This window comes from Papilio polytes, unplaced genomic scaffold, assembly GCF_000836215.1.
Source record: "Papilio polytes unplaced genomic scaffold, Ppol_1.0 DF821845.1, whole genome shotgun sequence".
NCBI lineage: Eukaryota > Metazoa > Arthropoda > Insecta > Lepidoptera > Papilionidae > Papilio > Papilio polytes.
The window spans coordinates 5633996-5654746 of record NW_013527359.1 but is presented as its reverse complement, the minus strand read 5'-3'; the positions used below and the strand labels follow the sequence as shown (position 1 = coordinate 5654746).

Here is a 20751-nt window from a genome sequence, read left to right as displayed (position 1 = left end):
TTCGAAAAAGTTACGTTCTATTTGACAGATTTTTAAAATTCTTTCACCAATTGCTCTTTCATTATTAATTTACCTTTCTTAATAATAAAAATGATTTAATAAATTAACTTACCTAGGTTAATTTTGAAATATCGCACAATTAATAAATTTTATTCACAATATAAATAAACATTACAACACAATTATTTTTATTCTTTGCATAAAAAAACACTATTTTAAATCAACGGAATTTTTTTTAAACATCAAGACCTCTTTAGTCAAATTCACAAAATGGACGCCACTGGCAACTATAACTTTATTTTTAATTTATTAAAAATATTACAGAAACTGTCTACGACCGTCTGGTGTCCTGCCTTTTCGTAACTAAATCCTTATTCGTGCTATAACCCTGGATTGGATATTAGGGGCGGGATATACGGGAACGCCTTAATATCATAGCAAAAAGACTTATGCGACATCAAAGAATATTTTTATCAAAGATTAAAGATATACAAGTTTTTATGCCACACTCCATCTATCTTATTTATACTAATATTTTGAAGAGGAATGTATTTTTGTATGTATTGAAATAACTCAAGAACTAATGGGCCGATTTAAAAAATTCTTACTCCGTTAGAAAGGTAATTTATCTGTAACAGAGGTTTTTTTTTAAATTTTACGATATTTAAATATATACTAAAATTCAAAAATACAAATCTGTCATTATTATAGATTTACTAGTTCGCGCGCGACTCCGTCTTCGCGGAATTAAAAAAAAAATTGAGCAGCTTATGTGTTCTTCCAGACTATCCTCTACATCTATGCCAAGTTTCATCGAAATCAGTTCAGCCGTTAAGGCTACAAGCTCTAATAAACATCCATCTAAACTTTGGCATTTCCAATTTTACAACAAACAATTTTGGTGTTGTAATTTGAAAAATATTTGGTGTCGATCACATAAGACCTTTTCACGGTAGATTATCTCCGACCAATCGGGATACGTTTGTTATTGACTCCGCCCATTTACACTGGGTTCAGCTTTCTCTTTTCCTCTTACAGTATTAATAAAAGATGGAGAGAGGGGTCTTAATATAGGATTATTCCCAACCGTCACCTCACTCTGTCCCCACGTGAGAATGAAAATTTTCATCCGTTCCACCTTTTAGTCCCACCATCACCAATGAGGTGACAGAACCGTTAAGAAATAAAGTTCCAACCGTCACCTCGTCGCAAAAGGTGGGACGGATGAAACTTTTAGTTCTCGTCTGTACGTGGGGACAGAGCGGGGTGTCGGTTAAGAATAAGTTTAGGCTACGTAAGACAAGAAAGCAAAACAGGGCTCTATTTTTATAACACGTCTTGCAGGTTTTGTTTAAAATTTTGCTTGCTTTCATTTGTTTTCTATGCAATATGCAATTATTTACACTATAAGTCATGTTAATCAAATATTTAATTAGCGTAGCCTTTCACTGAACCTCAAAGAATATAATTTCATCTCTTTCGTTCTCTTAGAAGAGAACAAAGACAGTAATATTTTAATGTATACGTTTCAACAGTGAAAACCAACTTACTCAAACTATTACAATTGCTTTTAAAACGCATTATTTGTACAGCTTTTTCGGCCAATTTATTGTTGAAATTTGTATATAAATATGGTTTTAAATTTACAAATATTATATCTACATCATGAATCGAATTATATTAATATTTCTGACTTTGGTAAGTAATTCAAATATTTTAAATTGATAAAAATATCTTTCATTCTAATTTGTAACATTTTATATTTTATCTGTGACTATGCATTTTATTTTAATTTCAATTTTCGTTTTCTAATCTATGACAGATGTTTTTTTTTTAATTTCAATTTTATTTTAGGCACTGGTTGCCGTCGTAATGCCAAGTAAGTAAACCATTAACTATTTATTTTTAAAATTCTAATAAGTATTTAAAGAATCTATGCGAACTTGTGAATTATTACTTAATATTGGTTAATCTATACTACTATTGGAAAGATTTGGAAACTTTAATTTGTATATGTATTGAAATAACTCAAAAACTACTGGGCCAATTTTAAAAATTCCTTCATCCGTAATTTATCTGCGAGTACCATAGGCTACAATATATTTTTAAATTTCAAGTGAACCAAGTCACGAGCTACAAGTTAGTAAAAAATAATAACATAACCACTTTTACAGGTTGCATTAAAACTCCAAAAACAACAACAACGACGAAGAAACCAACCCCTTGCACGGATACAACGACAAAAACAACAACAACAAAGAAACCAACACCATGTACCGATAAAACAACAACAACCCCAAAACCAACAAAAACAACAAAGAAAACAACAACCACATCAACAACAAAGAAAACTACAACTAAACCATGCACAACACCAAAACCAACAGAACCACCTAGTTGCGAAAAATCTGAACCAAATCCTTACTGGGATGAAGTTAGCGCTGAGAGTGAAGCGGAAAGTTACGCTTCAAGCAATGGAGGCAGAGCTTCAGCATTTGCTAAAGCGGAAAGCAAAGCCAGTGGCAACGGGAGAAGTTCTGCGTACAGCTCTGCAGCTGCTTATAGTGACAGTTATGACGATTGATTTACGATCGCAAAATGTTTATAAACATTATTATAAACAATATTGATTGGTATTATTGTTTCATTAAAACCTTTTTAACAAACACAGCAATCTATACTCATCTATACTATTATAATAAAGCGTAAACACATACTTCTTTGTTGCCTAAGATGTCAGTAATCAGCATATTTTTGAATAACTCTTTTTTAAAAAAAAAGCCCTACACTTCTTCACGCTTTGGGCTATATATTTTCACGCTGTTAAACTTAAGGGGTAAATATTTTAGATAAAAACACTAATGTGGGAAAGGACAAGGACAAGGAAACAAGGTTGCTATGGTTTGACATCATGTCATGTCATTTCATTTTGAAATTTGCAATTGATAATTTGACAAATTTGAACAAAAAAATGAAATTTCATGCGGATGAAGTCGCACGGGAACAGTTAGTTTATAGTAATGAAGCGTAAACACAATATTTAGTTACGCAGGATGTCAGCAATCACAATATATTTTTTAATAATGCTTTCTATAATAAAAAGCCTTACACTTACACGCTTTAGGATACATATTTAGACGCTATTAAACATAGGGAGTAAATGATTCGGAAAAACCAGTCATACGGCAAAGGGACAAAAATTTAATGGGCTACAATTCTTCCATACATCATTTTTATATAAGTCTAATAGTTTAGGCTACGTAAGCAAAGACAGCAAAAATGACAATAAATTTTAGACTACAAACTCTAAAAAACATCCATCCATCTAAACATTCGCATTTATAATATTAGGATGATCTGAATGAAGCCGCACGGAAATAACTCGTAGTGGTCAAAAGTTGATACAGTTAAAACATTTGACATACTATTAAGTCAAAGAATATACATGTTCAAATAACACATAGCAATGTGAATTTTATCGAAATAAAAATATTAAGCAACCCTATCTATAGTAGATAATAATTATATTATAAAACCATCAACAGACCCCAAGCTTATCTTGTAATTACATTATTATCAACGTAACACAAAACCGCAATCAAATAGATTTCGCGCCATTATTTCCCTCCAAATATTTTGACAGCGTTACGCCATTTTGATAATTGAATTGTCATAGGGAGTTTGCACTAACCATAAATTTAACTATAGTTTAACCTTTAATTATCTATCTACGAGTATACTAATATAATAAAGCGTAAACACTGTCTCATGTCATGTCATGTCAGCAATACCAGCTTTAAATAATTCTTTCTTTAATAAAAAAGTCCTACACTTACGACACGTCTTAGGCTATATACTTTTAGGCTAATAATAGGCGGTAAATAAATTGGAAAAAACTTTCTTCATTTCGAAATGGGATAATAAATCAGCTGCCAATATTAAGGAAGCAAGGTTATTATGGTAACGGTAATTTTGACATTTGCAATTGAGAATTTGACAAATGTAAACAATGAAATAAAGTTTTTATAAATGCACGCGGATGAAGCAGAATGGGGACAGCTAGTTTAAGATAAAACTAATTTGATTGAATTGCACTTTGGAATAATTAAATAATGATTTAAATATGAACTTAATAAAAATAATCCTTCCAAATGTTTTAAACTTTACTGCAATTCCTTTATCCAAGACTTTTCTAGAGTCTAGAAACATTAGACATCGATTTGAAAACAAGATACAAAACTTCATTTGAATCGGTTTTCCATAAGAAAGCTAGGAAGACTATTAAACTTTAGTTTAACCAAAAACAGTGTGACCGGACTCAATACGCCCCTTTAACACTTGATGCTTGCCTTGATAACCTCAAATGTACTCGTAGATTTGCGATAGTTCTGTTTTGAATGAAAAAGAGTGTGTAGAATCTCTTAAAAATATTAGTAGATTTCTGTTACTCTATTCTAAGATTATAAAGAGGAAAGATTTGTATATTTCTGTATTTTTGTATTTGTATGTATTGAAATAACTCAAAAACTACTGGGGATTTCAATTTTTTTTTTTCACCATTAAAAAGCTACATTATCAGTGAGTAACATAGGCTATACTTTTTTATTCCACGTGGGTGAAGTCGCGAGCAACAGTTTACGAATATTTCCTTTAACCATTCCAACTAAGCTGCAGGCTTGTGCTAGGATATAGTTGACGAGAGTCGACTGGCGGGATTCGAACCCTGGACCTCAAGATCGGTAGTGCGTTCACCAAACCATTGGGCTATTGGCGCTATAGGCTATATTAGGCTATTTGTTCCACGAAGTGGTGTACTCATCGCTTTATAATCAAATTTAATTTAATGAGAAATTATTATTACCTTATCTAAACAATGTTACCTTTACATTGCGCGCACACCTTTGACCAAAATATCGCACAACTTTTCAGTCGCGCTTTGACTACTATAAGCTTGCGCTCATACTCCACGCTCCGTCCGCGTGGAATTAAAAAAAAACAATAGCGACTTGCCTATGTGTTCTTCCAGACTATGCTCTACAACTAGTTATCCAAAATTTCATCGAAATCCATTCAGCAGTTTATGCTACAAACTCTAACAAACATCCATCTAAACTTTCGCATCTATACTTATTATAAAAGCGTAAACACACACTTCTTTGTTGCCTAAGATGTCAGCAATTACAGCATATTTTTGAATATTTTTTTTTAACAAAAAGTCCTACACTGACGTCACGCTTAGGGTACATATTTTCACGCTGTTAAACTTAGGGGGCAAGTATTTTGAATAAAAACCCTAATATAGGAAAGAGACCATAAGTTGCCAACATCAAGGAAGCAAGATTGCCAAGTTTTGTCATGTCATGTCATTTTGACATTTGCAAATGACAATTTGACACATGTAAACAATAAATATAAATTATGCTGATGAAGTCGCACGGGAACAGATAGTTTATAATATTAGTATGATAGTATGATATGGTTGTGAAAACACTACTCGATTTTAGTTGTGTAATGAAACACTTGAATTGGTTGCGAAACAGTCGACAATCGCAAAACAGTTGTTTAGTCAAATATCACTGGTTATGTCTTTTTGACCGACTTCCCAAAAGACGGAGGTACTCAATTCGTTTGTATGTTTTTTATGTGTTACGGCATAACTCCGCCGCTAGTGGACCGATTTTGATAATTCTTTTTTTTCCGAAAGGTAATGCTTGCAGGTTGGTCCCATTTTATTTGATTTTTGGAGTCCAAGACTACGACGTAGTTAAATAGTTTAGCTCAAAATCGCGCGACGAAATTTAGGGTAATTTTTGCTTTCTTTTTTAAACGTTCAATAAACTTTTTTATTTTCATTCATCGTTTTTACATAAAAATTTCTACGCTGTAAGATCAAAGGACACCTAATGATCTTGTTGAGTTTACTTTTTTCCGACAAACCGTTTAAAAGACGAATGTTTGTAAAAGTGTGTAAAGGTCGTAAATAGACTTTAATTGTTTGAGCACACGACTTTACACTGGGGACTCGTAAACTGACACATACATACCTAATTAACACTTGCGTTTTATGTGCAGGGTTCTGTAGTCATTTTTATTTTTCTTAAAATTATTGGCACTGGACCCTTTTAAAAAAATATAGTCTATGTAACTCACTGATAATGTAGCTTTCCAATGGTGATAGAGTTTTTGAAATCGGCTGAGTAATTTTTGAGTTACAAAAATACAATTTCATCTTTATAATATTGGTATAGATTAAATAAATAAATTATTGGATTATCGGCAGAAAATACATCAATATATATATCAATTAATTAGAATTTACCATAATTTTATAATCAAAAAACCGAAAATAATTTACCGTGAAAAGGAACGCTAACATCACAGACAAAAAAACGCAATCCAAAACCGCGCGTGTCTCATAACATTCAAATTAGGAAGCGGAACGTCTCAGATTTGCCGCCATTTTTTCCGTTATTTTTTGCTCCTGTCATTTATTTACGATCCGTAAAATATCGCTTCTTTTCTTATGAGACAACGTATTGATACAATATGGTAACAATTAAATTAGAAAGCAAAATAACTGCTATCGATTCGATGTGTTTTTTAACACCATTAGTTATATTACGGCTTCATCCGCATGAAATTATAAATTTACTAGCTGTTGTTCGCGACTTCGCCCGCGTGGAATAACAATTATAACTTATTACGTTCGCCCTTTTTTTCAACCAATTACCAAAAGTATTAACTTAGTAGTAATCTACGAAATAACAGAAATCTACCGATGCAAGATTCCAAATTTCTAAGCCCGGTAGCTTGTAAGCTGATTTTTCGGTTACCCTTATTGTTTGTGTTCGCGATATCTTCTAAACTATTAGTCCAATTTAAATACTGTAAAGGACAATTTTATTCTACATTAAATTCTCCTGATAACAAACGCATTTATTTGGATAAGAATTAATATTGAAACCAATAAAAGAACGCTGCAAATAGCGTAAGGTTTTAAATTCATTTTGTAAACAAAAATGTGCTGTAATTACAGACATCTAAAGCAACAAAGAAGTGTGTGTTTACGCTTTATTATAATAGTATAGAAGTATAGATATAGATTACTTTCACCTTATAAATTATTTTTTATAACATCTGTGCAAACTATATTTGTATTGAAATGTTTCTTTTTTAATTCACATCTGAACAAATACATTGCAAATGACTAATAATATACCTAGTTTAATCTTTTGATAAACAAAAAAAATCATAAAAACAAAGGTCCCTGTATATCTCTTAGTCTTTTGCCTATTATACTGTGCGTTGGACTTTAAGAAAGGAGAATCCCAAAGAAGAACCCATTATCGTAAACAGAAAGGTTGGCTATTGACGGATTACGTCAAGGACTTTATAAATTACTAGTTTTCGTCCTCAATTCCGTCCGCGAATTAAAAAAAAACAGCCTTTTTAACAGATTATCCTCTACATCTATGACAAACAGAGATCCGTTTACCAGTTTGGGCTACAAACTAACAACCAAATCAATTGTGAGCTGATTCGATACGTATCTTCGCAGAATATGAGTCAGATATTTTTTTTTAAATTACAGACATTAACAATCTTTATGCCAGCTATAAAATGACGCAAATAATTAAAAAAAACGTGAACCACGTTTACATTTTATATGTTTTTTAATGTCTATAAATATTCGGCTATTATTATAAAAGAAATAGTCCGTCATAAGACTTTTTCAATACGAAATAATTTGTTCTGTTCAGTTAAATAATTTTTTTTAAATTTATTTAACAACTTTCATCGACAATATGAAATACCTATTATTCTTCTTTGTGGTAAGTTTTTAAGGTTATAAACCGATTTAACAGCCTTTTTCTCGTAGATTCGTTTAATTTTAATCGTATTTCCACAATTTTCGTACAAGAAAAGGGAGTGTGGGTTATGTGGATTTGATAGATGATGGATGGGAAACAGTCACTGGCAATCCGCTTAGAAAGAGTGAGTCAAACAAGATATAGAATAGAATAGATGGTAAAATATAAACTTACTTTGTATGCCCTCTGTTGAATAAAGTTCTGCTAACATCTATGGGCAGCGGTCGCTTCGCTTTTTGGACGAATTCCGGTAACCGCTTGCTTGTTCATTCGACCACTGTTGTCGTAACAAAGATCTCTTTATATGACTTATGGTCGAATACTGAGATTAAATGTTGTGAATTGAATTAAATGTGTTAAAGCGTTAGTACTGTTTACAAAATGTCTATCAGATTATAAGAAGCGCTTGCAAGTTTTAGAGCGGGCGCTATTCTCGATTCGCAGCCAATTCAACTGTTTAGTTGGACAAATAAATACGGAGTAATATACGCATTATTTAAGCTCATAGGAATCAAAGCGAGACATAGTTGTGCGATATTTAAAAGGTGCGCATGCCCTAAGTAGTTTTTGCTACCATTATTATAGACTAGCTGTTCCCGAGCGGCTTCATCCGCATGAAATTGTGAAAATTTTATTTTATTGTTTACATTTGTCAAATGCTCAATTACAAATGTCAAAATGACATGACATGATGACAACCTTGCTTCCTTGATGTTGGCAGCAACTTATAGTCTCTTTCCACATTAGGGTTTTTATCCAAAATATTTACCCCCTAAGTTTAATGACGTTAAAATATATAACCTAAAGCGTGACGTAAGTGTAGGGCTTTTTATTAAAAAAATAATTATTCAAAAATATGCTGTAATTGCTGACATCTTAGGCAACAAAGAAGTGTTTACGCTTTATTATAATAGTATAGATGTATATTAGAGGAAATTTGAAAATAGCGCCAGTGGTGGAGAAATTGAGAAGCAAAAGGTTAGCATGTATGGACATATGTGATAAGACGATGGAGACAAACCAGAAAGTGTTAAGATTGAATGTGAATGGCTACAAAGGTAGAGGAAGACCGAAAAAAGTATGTGATTGTATGAAAGGGGATATGCTTTAGGGAGTGGATTCAGATATGGCTGATAGGAGTGTATGGAACAGCACATGTGCCGACCCTCCGTAAGGGATAAGGGCGAGTTGATAATAATTTTGTAACCATTATAATTTCTTTCTCCAGATCACCGTAGCGTTTTTCAATCCCAGTAAAGCAGATGGTAAGTAAAACATATGTCGTGCCACACGGATTACGATCCGTGGACGTACGCAACCGGACTCGTCTATGTGGCATCACTCTTATATTTCTTTTTTTTTCAGATAATGTGCAGAAGGCTATATGTATGTAAATGATTTAAATATTTAATTATATTTTAGAGTTGATCTCGAATATAAAAAAAAATCTATACATATAATAAAATTAGTGTCTGTTTGTATTATCAAAAGAAAAATTCCAGATTTCGGCAAGATAATGTATTTGCGTTGCTGATAACGAAAATCTCATTTAAAATTTTTTGTCTGTCTGTCCGCAAGCCGCGTTTGTTCCCGGTTATCTCCGAAACGGCTGGGCCGATTTCGACGGGACTTTCACTGGATGGTAGCTGACATGGATAGGCATATTATAGACTCCTCTTTTAATTTCGCGCTCAAAATGGTATAACTGGTGGTCCAAGTACGCTAACGAAGTCAGCGAACGAAAGGTCGTTAATCAATAAATTTAATTTTACAATATTTTTCAGCGGAAGGACTTAAAAAAGCATCTGATTTTAACGATCAAATCTGTAAGTAATATATTTAATTAACAAATAATACGAATTCTAGAACGTTCTCACGTTTTGGAAATACTGACGGCCACGGTTATTATTATACGACATCGTTATTATACGTACTTGTGTCTGACAATGATAGAGCCCGCTGCACGAATGGGCCGGCTGGCCCGCTGAAATACCACGACCACACAGAAAACAGGCGTGAAGTGGAAGCAATTCCACGTCTCGTCTGATGAGTGTGGTGATGGAGGCCTAATTTTCGTCCCTTTCCCTTTCAACCCTTTACTTAGGAAAAGGTGGGAAGGAAGTGGATTTGACAGGAGGAGACGCATAGTAAGGGGAAATATCCTCTTTATGTGCGTCTCCTCTGTCAATGAAGGGTAGGCAGCGCATCTGCAATTGCGGATGTTTATGGGCAGCGGTCGCTTTCTATTTCGTTTGCCACCTTATATCATATAAAAAAAGATCGTATAATGAAGACGTGGTATTCTAGGATGCGTCTACGATTAGAATATCTGAATTTACTGCCTTCCCTATCCTCTGCAACAGAATACATACATTCCTCGGTCTTCTTCGTTCTTCAATAGTGTTTTTACTAATAAATAAATACTGGATTCTTTAACATTACAGCGGACATAGCAGAGAAGTTTTTAGCCAAAATAAACGGTAATTTTTTGATGTCTTGAATTTCTTAATAACTTCGATGTAAAGAATTATTGAACTGAGACAATAATTATTAAATTTTGTTATAATTTTCACAGAACAAGTTGAAAACTTTATCGATAAAGTGCGGCGAGGTACGTAGATTAAACATTTCTTTTTCATAATCCGTTAAAAATATTTTAATCTGTTAAAAACAAACTAGATGTATTAATTTTTTTTTTGTTTTTTTTTTCCAGCAAATATATTCTCTAAGGCAAAAGACACAGCGGATGATCTAAGTAAGATATTTAAATCTTATAAAATGAAGTGAATGCTGGTGTTAAGAAATCGATACCGTGCCGGTATAGTGTCGCAACACTAGTTCATTGACGTACAGGCGCATCCCTATAACATCTGTCAATGTCATTCAGAAGTGTTACATATCGAAACTCGCCAATTTTTGGCGGGAATCGGTAGATTCAGCATCGAAATGTTTACATTGTTTCAATTGTATTACAGTCTTACACACCACACGTTACTTGGGATGAAACGGTATTTCCGTAAATATTTACCAAGTGTTGGTAAAATAAACGTCCTTCAAGACCTACCTCTGTATATATTTCGGTCTTATTTTGACAGCTTTTGCTTCATAAAACGCGCCAATTGGTTTTACAGTTAATTCTTTCTCTTATTAATTCTAATTTTACCGCCAAATAATCGCGAGTCAGCGCCAAGATGACGATAATCAAATAAGAATGAAATATTACGTCTTATAGCCTATTTATAGAGGACATTAAAATCGTTGAGGAAACGCAGAAATACTTACAATAATTTTACTCTTGTCTCCTGGAAAGTTATGTAATTTTCGGTTAGCGTTTTATTTGTCTAATTGCGAAGTATTTTTTAGATAATATCGCAACAGAAGCTGTGGAGTCGAATAAGGATGTTGGTAAGTAAAAATATCTTAGTTACTAATATTATAAATGTGAAAGTTTAGATGGATGGATGTTTGTTAGATTTTGTAGCCCAAAAGTCGGAACGGGTTTTGATGATATTTGGTATGGATGTTGAGGAGGGTCTGGAAAAACATATAGGCTACTCACTTTTTTAAATCCACGTGAACGGAGTCACGGGCAAAAGCTAGTATTAGTAATAATAAAATATAGCCTATATTACTCACAGATAAATTACCTTTTTAGTGGTGAATTTTTAAAATCGGCCCAGTTCTTTTTGCATGATTATAAACAAACAAAAATCCAAATATCTAAAAATACAAATGGTACGGTCTGTCCTCGGCGATATTTCCAAACCAATACGACTTAGGGTCCTTCAAGAAGCGAGCCTATCATTTACTCAAAGGCCGGCAACGCATCTGTAGTTCCTCTAGTGTTGTATGGGCGTCGTTGACCACCTCGGTGTTCTCGCCGCTCGTTTGCCCCCCTTTATTATAAAAAAAAAATCTTGCCACTTTGATATTAATATAGATAATTAAATTACCTTTTGACAATTCCAGTGCACGCCATTTTGAATTCTCTGCTTGGTGAGTAGATTCTATTGATATAACAAATTATCTCTTAATTTTTCAAACTAAACAAACTTAGTACATTTTACTAATATTTTTCACAGACGCGGTGCAAGAAATTGGTGATGGTAGGTGTTGATATTTTAACACAAATTACTTCCTTTAATAAATAGGTTATTATATGATCCCTAACGGGCGTTAATTTTCTATTTTTTTTTAAGAAAACTGTCAATAATCATTTTTTTATTTAGTTCTCGTGTGAGTTATTCCAAAAAAAGGGATAACGGTACGAAAGCCTAATTATTAGCCTTGTTAAAGAAAAAAATTATCACTGTAAACACATTATTTTGGACGTACGGTCAAATTTAAGTCAGAAATCTGATATTTCCGATATTTTTTCAAAAAATTAAATTATTTTAAAACTATAGAAAATCGGGCAACAAACTTTGCGTTTAAATGATAGCTATTGAGGTCTTCTACCTCCACAAAACCGGTGATCCGTCCGTTAAGAATCGCTCTGTATAGACGGACGGCCATACTAACAATATTAGTAAATTATTTCAAAACACACAAACTCCAAGGTGACAACCTAAAGATATCGAACGTTCCGTGGTGTCGACTAGAAAAATACTATGTTTTTACCGACTAAGCTACTCCTTGCCAAGTATTTTAAAAAACTACCCCCGCTATTCCTTCCGTTTCCTAATATTTTCCTAACAATATCGTTTTAAATAAATAAATAGTACAGATTAACAAATAGCTTTTAAGAATAAAGAATATATCAAAATTTAAAAAGATAACATAAGTAACGTTTTTATTTTGGAAATAAAAATATATTTAGAGAAACTCTACAGCTTTAAGCAATTATTTGTACAAATTTTGCTTATACTCAGTTTATTTGTAAGGCTCTAAAACTATTGTATAATTACCTAAAGCAACCATGATACTTCAATACTAATATAAATGCGAAATGGATGGAAATTAGTTACTACGTACCTCCAAAAAGTCAACGGATCACGTCACAGAAGTAGAATATAGCCTGAAAGAACCCATAGCTTAGTAACTTCATTTTGCGCTATCGAATCGTGTGAAAATGTAATTCAATAAATATTTTTTTTACAGTCATAGATGAAATTATTAAAGAAGCAAAAGATGACGCTAAAAGTAAGTAAAATCAACTTTGTATTTAAAACAATACTGCAGTAATATTTATTAATATTATCTTTGTAATATTATAAATGCGAAATTTTAGATGGATGTTTGTTAGAGTTTGTAGCCTAAACTGCTGAACGGATTTCGATGAAATTTGGTATAGATGTAGGTAGTTGGAAGAACGCACAGACTATTTATTTTGTTTTAAATTCCACGCAGACGGATTCGCGGGCGAAAGCTAGTATTTAATAATAATGATTTGTCATAGATGTAGAGCATAGACTGGGAGAACACATAGGCTACTTTGTTTTTTTTTTATACTACGACGGAGTCGCGGGCAAAAACTAGTAATCAATAAGGATATATACTGTTCCCTCTGTGTAATTTAGATTTTAAGAGATTTGCTATTTTGTAGTTTTTTGAGTTATTCTTGAACGAATACTGTATTTTTAAACCGGATAGTAGTTTTTGAGTTCATGTTGAACAAATACTTTTAGTACGTGGAAATGTTACTTGATTTTTTTGAGAATTATTTATATTTTTTTCAGGTATAGCAAAAGCTTTATCAAACTGAAATAATTGATGTTTTCAATTAAAAAAATCTTACAATTATTTGAAGTTTTATTTACTATACTTTTCTATCTTACTTCTTACTAATATTATAAATGCGAAAGTTTAGATGGATGGATGTTTGTCAGAGTTTGTAGCATAAACGGCTAGAGAGATCTTGAGGAAATTTGGCATAGACGTTGATGATAATCTGAAAGAACACATAGACTACTCACTTTTGTTTTTTTTCACGCGGACGGAGTCGCGGGCGAAAGCTAGTACTAATATAATAAAGCGTAACCACATTTTAATTATGTAGTTTTAAACAATTAATATAATTGCAATTAGCGATATTAATTTAAACAATGAAAGGTCCCGCCAGAATGGCGCGCAAATCAATCCTTCTAATGACACTGACAGCTGTCAGCTAGAGATGTGACTTTTATGCCAATAATCTAGTGTTGCGCCAATTTCTACAGCGCGGTACTAATTTTCTTCTTAACAGTAGGAATTCAACAATCAGGAAAAGGAAGGGAAGGAAACAAACAGGATGTAAAAGAAAACGACAATTTTAAAAGCTTTATATTTTCACGCTATTAAACTTAGGAGTTAACAAAATTGGAACAAACAAGTCATGTGGGAAAGAGACGCAAAACAAGGTTGCCATGGTTACTCAATTCTCAGCTAACATCAAGGGCCTTGTCATTTTGACATTTGCAACTGAGAATTTAACTAAATATAAACAAAAGAAAGCCTTTTTTAGTTTTCATAAAATTCTGATTTTTGTGAATTAAATAAAAAACCATTTTTATATATTCATTTTATTACACGCTTTTATATACGAGAAAAAATTCTTCATTTATTTACATGAATATAAATATCATTGGAAACAAAAAAAAAACATACAGACGAATTGAGTACCTCCTTCTTTTGGAAAGTCGGTCAAAAATCTCATTAAAAATACACTTACAACTACAAAAGTATTAAAACCATTGTAAAATATCATAATTTACACATTTAGGATAGACAGAGGTTACAAACATTTTTTGCTTTTCCAAATCTATACTATTATAATAAAGCGTAAACACACAATTCTTTGTTGCCTAAGATGTCAGCAATTACACCATATTTTTGAATAATTCTTTTTTTAATAAAAAGCCCTATACTTACGTCATGCTTTAGGCTATATATTTCCACGCCATTAAACTTAGGGGGTAAATATTTTGTATAAAAAGCCTAATGTGGGAAAGAGACCATAAGTTGCTGCCAACATCAAGGAAGCAAGGTTGCCAAGGTTTGTTATGTCATGTCATTTTGACATTTGCAATTGATAATTTGACAAATGTAAACAATAAAGTAAAGTTTTGATAATTTCATGTGAATGAAACCGCACGGGAACTGCTAGTATTTACTAAATAAATTGTGTCATATAGATTTTAAAAGTTCAAATGAAAATTAAAAAAAATATTTTTTACCAAAACTTGTAAAAGAACTACCATTTAAATGGGTAAAAAAATATGATGTAACTAATATTTTTTTTTAATAATAAAAGGTGGCAAGCGAGCAAAGGGCCTGAATCCATGAAATGGAAAGTGACCGCTGCACATAAACATCCGCAATTGCAGCGCTGCCTACCCTTCATTGACGGAGACGCACACAAAGAGGATATTTCCTCTTCCTATGCGTCTCCACCGTCAAATCCACGTTTCCTTCCCATCCTTTCCTAAGAAAAGTGTGGAAAGGGAAAGGGACTAAATTTAGTCCTCCGGCACCACACTCATCAGACTGTAGGCGGAATTGCTTCCACTTCACGTCTGTCTGTGGTCGTGGTATTGCGGGCTCTACCACTTTTAATACTAAAGTATCACCAACTTACAATAAATTGATCATTATTCCCTTTAGAAATAAACAATTCTGGACAACTTTTCTGGTCATTTACTTTATCTTCTGTCGAAGAATCTTTCTTATCTTCTTTTCTCTTCTTACAGAGACTGTATCTTTTAGTTTTTATATTCAAATGTACCTAGAAATATCAAACCCTTATTCTTATATTCAAATACTTAAATGCATGATTTTTTATTTAATATAATTAATATTATAAATGTGAAAGTTTAGCTGGATGTTTGTTAGTTTGTAGCCTTAACGGCTAAACGGATCTCCATGAAATTTGGCACAGGTTTAGAGCATAGTCTGGAAGAACACATAGGCTACTTTTTATCCCGGGAATAGTTACGGTTCCCGTGGGATTCATTTAGTTTTTTAACGTTTACTCGATCATTCTGCAACGGTTCAACATATCTTATTGAAATTTGTCACAGATATAAAACAAAGTGTGGAGTACACATGGGATAAGGTTCTTCCTCGAGAAATGTCCGGTTCCCGGGATACGTAGAATTTTGTTATTTATATAGTTTGTATGTTTTCTAATACCACGCGGACGAAGTCGCGGGCAAAAGCTAGTTATGAAATAAATATTTCATTACAGGTTTTGGGTCACAAAATAAGTGAAAAATAATAAAAAAAATCTTGACTTCAATGAAAACTATACTTTTGTTTGTAGACTTTTGGCAACAATATGCATTTTTAAACACTTGTAAAAATATTGCTAAGTTTTGTCAAGCAGTATAATTAAGATTACTTAAGTTTAAGCTTCAACTGAAAAACTACCTTTAGTAATTTGGTACCTACCTTTAGTAGCATTTAAGTTTCTTGTTTATAGCACTCTCTAATAGTATTCCAGTCCAAGTAAAAAACTACATTAGTAGTTTTTCAGTATAAAGTAGTTTTCCAGTCGAAACTACTAAAAGTAGTTTTCCAGTGTAATATTTTTTTAGTTTAGTACGGATACTTTTTTTTTATAAAACAACTTTTGACAAACGAGCGGCCACCTGAATTCGCCGTAAAAGCGAAGCGATCGTTGCCATATACAAATGCGTTGCTTTCATTTAAAGATTTTACGGGACGGTGACAAATAATGTAAAGAAATTCAAAAAGATATTTTTTGTAATGAAAATTGTCGAATTTCGACTAATTGGCGACCCATTATTTTAAAACGAGCTGTTGCCCGCGACTTCGTCCGCGTGGTATTAGAAAACATACAAACTATATAAATTACAAAAAGTTACGTATCCCTCGGTAACCGGACATTTCTCGGGGATGAAGGTTATCCCATGTGTACTCCACACTTTGTTTTATATCTGTGACAAATTTCAATAAGATATGTTGAACCGTTGCAGAATGATCGAGTAAACATTAAAAAACTAAATTAATGAATCCCACGGGAACCGTAACTATTCCCGGGATAAAAAGTAGCCTATGTGTTCTTCCAGACTATGCTCTAAACCTGTGCCAAATTTCATGGAGATCCGTTCAGCCGTTTAGGCTACAGACGCTAACAAACATCCATCCATCTAAGTAAGATTATGTCTTACCTGTCTATTATGTTTATACAAGTTGGATTTCTGTGAGAATGTTGTTGGACAATATTCACATATAAAAGGTCTTTCCCCTGTATGCGTACGAATATGGGATTCTAATTGAACTTTAGTCTGAAAATAACGTAAATATAAGAAAAATCTGTTTTAAAAAGTTCCAAATAATAGGATTAGAAAAATAGGTTTAGTAGTTTTTGAGTTTATCTTGAAAAAAAAATGGAAATTTTCTTTAATAATATACAAACTAAAGTAGTTTTGGAGTTTATTTTAAACAAATATTGCCTTGCTTATCCTTATTACAATAAATGTAAAAAGGATGAGTAGTTTTGGAGTTTATTTTGAACAAATGGTGAAATCTCTCTATAAATAAATATAAACGCGTAACTAGTTTTTAGATTTCATTTTAAACATTGCTTTATTTAACTGTAAAAAGGATAAGTAGTTTTGGAGTTTATTGTGAACGAACAGTGAAATATTTCTATAACAAAATACAATTGAATTAGTAGTGTTTGAGTTTATCTTAAACCAATACTGACTCAAAAATTGTATGAGTAGTTTTTGAGTTTATTTTGAACAGAGCATAATACACATTTATACATACTGGAAATCCTTTACCGCAGTAATGACACATTTTATTATTGGGTCTGTCTCGGTGTACATATCTTATATGTTGGTCTAGTCCAACACGATTCTTTGTCGCCTGAAAACAATAACTATATAAAAAAACTAGCTTTCGCCCGCGACTCCGTCCGCGTGGAATTTAATAATAACAAAAGTGAGCCTATGTGTTCTACCAGACTATCCTATACTTCAACACAAAATTTCATTGAAATCCGTTAAGCAGTTTAGGCTACAAACTCTAACAAACATCCATCTAAACTTTCGCATTTATAATATTAGTATGATTTTTGTTAATTTGTCCTAAATGTAATGCAACATTTTACTATTTATAAAAATGTTTTAAGTAAATTTTAATTTTGTTTGGTAACTTATTGACTATTTATGACATTTTTTTACGTCTTACTATCTTAGTAATATAAATGCATCGATGGATGAAAGTATGGATGTTAGAGTTTGTAGCCTAAACGGCTAAACAGATTTCGATGAAATTAGGTAAAGATGTAGAAGACAGTCTGGAAGAACACATGGACTACTCACTTTTTTTTTTGACCGACTTCCAAAGAGAAGGAGGTACTCAATTCGTCTGTATATTTTTTTATGTGTGTTACGGCATAACTCCGCCGCTAGTGGACCGATTTTGATAATTCTTTTTTTATCCGAAAGGTAATGCTTGCAGGTGGGTCCCATTTTTTTGTTTAATTTTTAGTGTACTGTTTTTTTTGAGAATATTTTGTTTTTAGTGTATTTTGTTTGGAAGTCGGTTTTGTTTTTTTTTTAATTTCCCAAGGATGGAGTCGCTGGCGAAAGCTATTATGCAATATTTCACTATTTATTTATACTTTGTACAAAGTTTATAAAAATTCTCAGTAAATTTTAGTTTTATTTGGTAATTTATTGACTATTTTTATTGTTTTAATTTATTGCATGCTTCAATATTGTTTAAATTTTACTTAGAATGTTAGAATATTTCATACTTTACCTTATTACATATATGACAGTTATATACTTTATGTAAATGCTTATCTTCTATATGGTCTCTTAGTTTAGTTTTGTCGGCGAAACGTTTTTTGCAATGGTCGCAAATAAATCTGAAAAATACATATATAATGGGAATTTCATTATTAAATAAATAAAAAATATAGACTTAATTCAAAACGTATTACTGTAAAAAAAAATAGTTGAGTAGTTTTTGAGTTTATTCGAACTAAACACGATAATTGTTTTCTGTTTAACCGAAAATATAGACTTAATTCAAAAAGTTTTATTGTATAAAGGGTTGAGTAGTTTTTGAGTATATTCAAATAAAACACAATAATTATTTTATTTAAAACCGATTTTAAAAAGAGGGTTTCCCAATTATATTATTTATGTAGTTAAATAAGTGTTTTCTGTTACTCAAGGATAGTCTACATTTGTATGATTGTGAAAAAAAAACTAAAAAACTACCAGACTTTTAAAGAAAATTCTTTCACCATTTCAATGCTACATTTACCTTGTGTAACAGTAAATAGAATTCTAAGGTTTTTTAAATCAGATTTCACTAACATAAATGAGACTATTTGTATGGATATTTACTACATATATCCAAAAACAGATATTAATAAAATTAGTCATAGATATAGAACATAGTCAAGATAAAACAATAGACTACATAAGTTTTTTTTTTAATTCAACGCAGACAAAATCTGGCAACATCTGAAAAAACTTACTTGAGTTGATCTCTTGTTACATGCTTCAAACTATTTCTTAAATGTCTTTTGTATGAACAAATCGATGAAAACTCTATACTACAAGTAACACAAAATGCTGCCCCATTATTTGTAGGTTTCGTCTGAAAACATTAAAATTACAAACTTAAAAATCTGAGTTTTTAAAAGAGTAATTTTTTTATGTAACTTTGAAACACCCTACAGACTAAAATATTAAACAAATTTTAACATATGAGGTGTCATTAGAATCGTCTTCTTCCAGAGAGTGTCATAGGATATGTGATATCACCACAAAACAGCTACAAAGGACGTGAGAATCGAAATACTAAAAACTTGTAAACCGAATTCGAATCAAACTCAAGATTTTTTTTTTCTTACAGCCTTACAAATAAACTAAGAAGCAAAATTTGTACTAATACAGTAGAACCTCGATAACTTAAACCTCGGTAACTTAAAAACCTCTATAACTTAAAAAAATAATATGTTTCCTTCACATCAGAGCTCAAAACCTCTAAAACATAGACATTTGATAACTTAAAACCTCTATAACTTAAAATATTTTGTGTTTCCCTTGGACTTTAACTTATCGAGGTTCTACTGTGTCTGCTTTTACTCAGTTTTAACTACATCTTATTTAAGTAATATTATAAATGCGAAAGTTTAAATTTATGTTAGTTTGTAGCCTAAACTGCTGAACGGATCGCGATGAAATTTGGCATAAATATAGAGGAAAGTCTGAAAGAACATATTCATAGACTATTTATTTTTGTTTTTTTTTTAATTTCCGCGGGAAATATCGCAAGCAAAAGTTGATTATACCTTAGCATCATGTTTTTCTAAATGTCGTTTCAAACTGGTCTTCCAACGGAACACTTTATCACAAACTGTACATGGAAATGTGTTCTGTAATTCGTGTACAGCCCTGAAAATATACCGACAGTTTACAAACTGACGAGACACAGTGGTAGAGCCCGATTTAACATCTTGGCACTGCAGGGCTCGCCCCACAGAAAACAGAAGGGAAGTGGAAGCAATTCCGCGTACAGTCTGATGAGTGTGGTGCCGGAGGACTAATTTTAGTCCCTTTCCCTTTCCACCCTTTTCTTAAGAGGGAAGGATGTAAAGGAAAAGTGGATTTGACAGTGGAAACGCATAGGAAGGGGAAATGTTCTCTTTATGTGCGTCTCTGTCAATAAAGGGTAGGCAACGCTACAATTGCGGATGTTTATGTGCAGCGGTCGCTTTCCATTTCGGTGGATTCACTCGCTTGCCACCTTATATTATAAAAAACTAAAAAAAAACTCATACTTCTGACAACTGTCAGATTATCTGAACAGTTCCAATGTAATTGAAAGACGCAAATGTCAGATTAACTTCAGTTAGTGTTGCCACAGATCCCCACCAACGGTTCCCGCCTTGTCGTGGCGGTGGGGCTCA

General features: G+C 32.3%; 1 protein-coding gene across 4 annotated transcripts in view; it reads right to left on the bottom strand.

Moving 5' to 3' along the window:
• The window catches only part of LOC106108079 (zinc finger protein 557-like), a 32916-nt gene that overhangs the window by 1838 nt on the left and 10327 nt on the right, over positions 1-20751 (bottom strand). For 2 of the 4 annotated variants that reach the window (XM_013289161.1, XM_013289160.1), the window contains exons 11-17: positions 20134-20236; positions 19315-19436; positions 18585-18693; positions 17586-17684; positions 16982-17098; positions 15427-15573; positions 12846-12888 (exon numbers count right to left, since the gene is read on the bottom strand). In XM_013289161.1, coding sequence (XP_013144615.1) covers positions 12856-12888; positions 15427-15573; positions 16982-17098; positions 17586-17684; positions 18585-18693; positions 19315-19436; positions 20134-20236 — 730 coding nt within the window. In that variant the 3' untranslated portion in view covers positions 12846-12855. Of the gene's footprint in view, positions 1-11173; positions 11253-11824; positions 11879-12845; positions 12889-15426; positions 15574-16981; positions 17099-17585; positions 17685-18584; positions 18694-19314; positions 19437-20133; positions 20237-20751 lie in introns of those variants that run through there. The other 2 variants (XR_001225901.1, XR_001225900.1) reach the window with 2 other exon arrangements.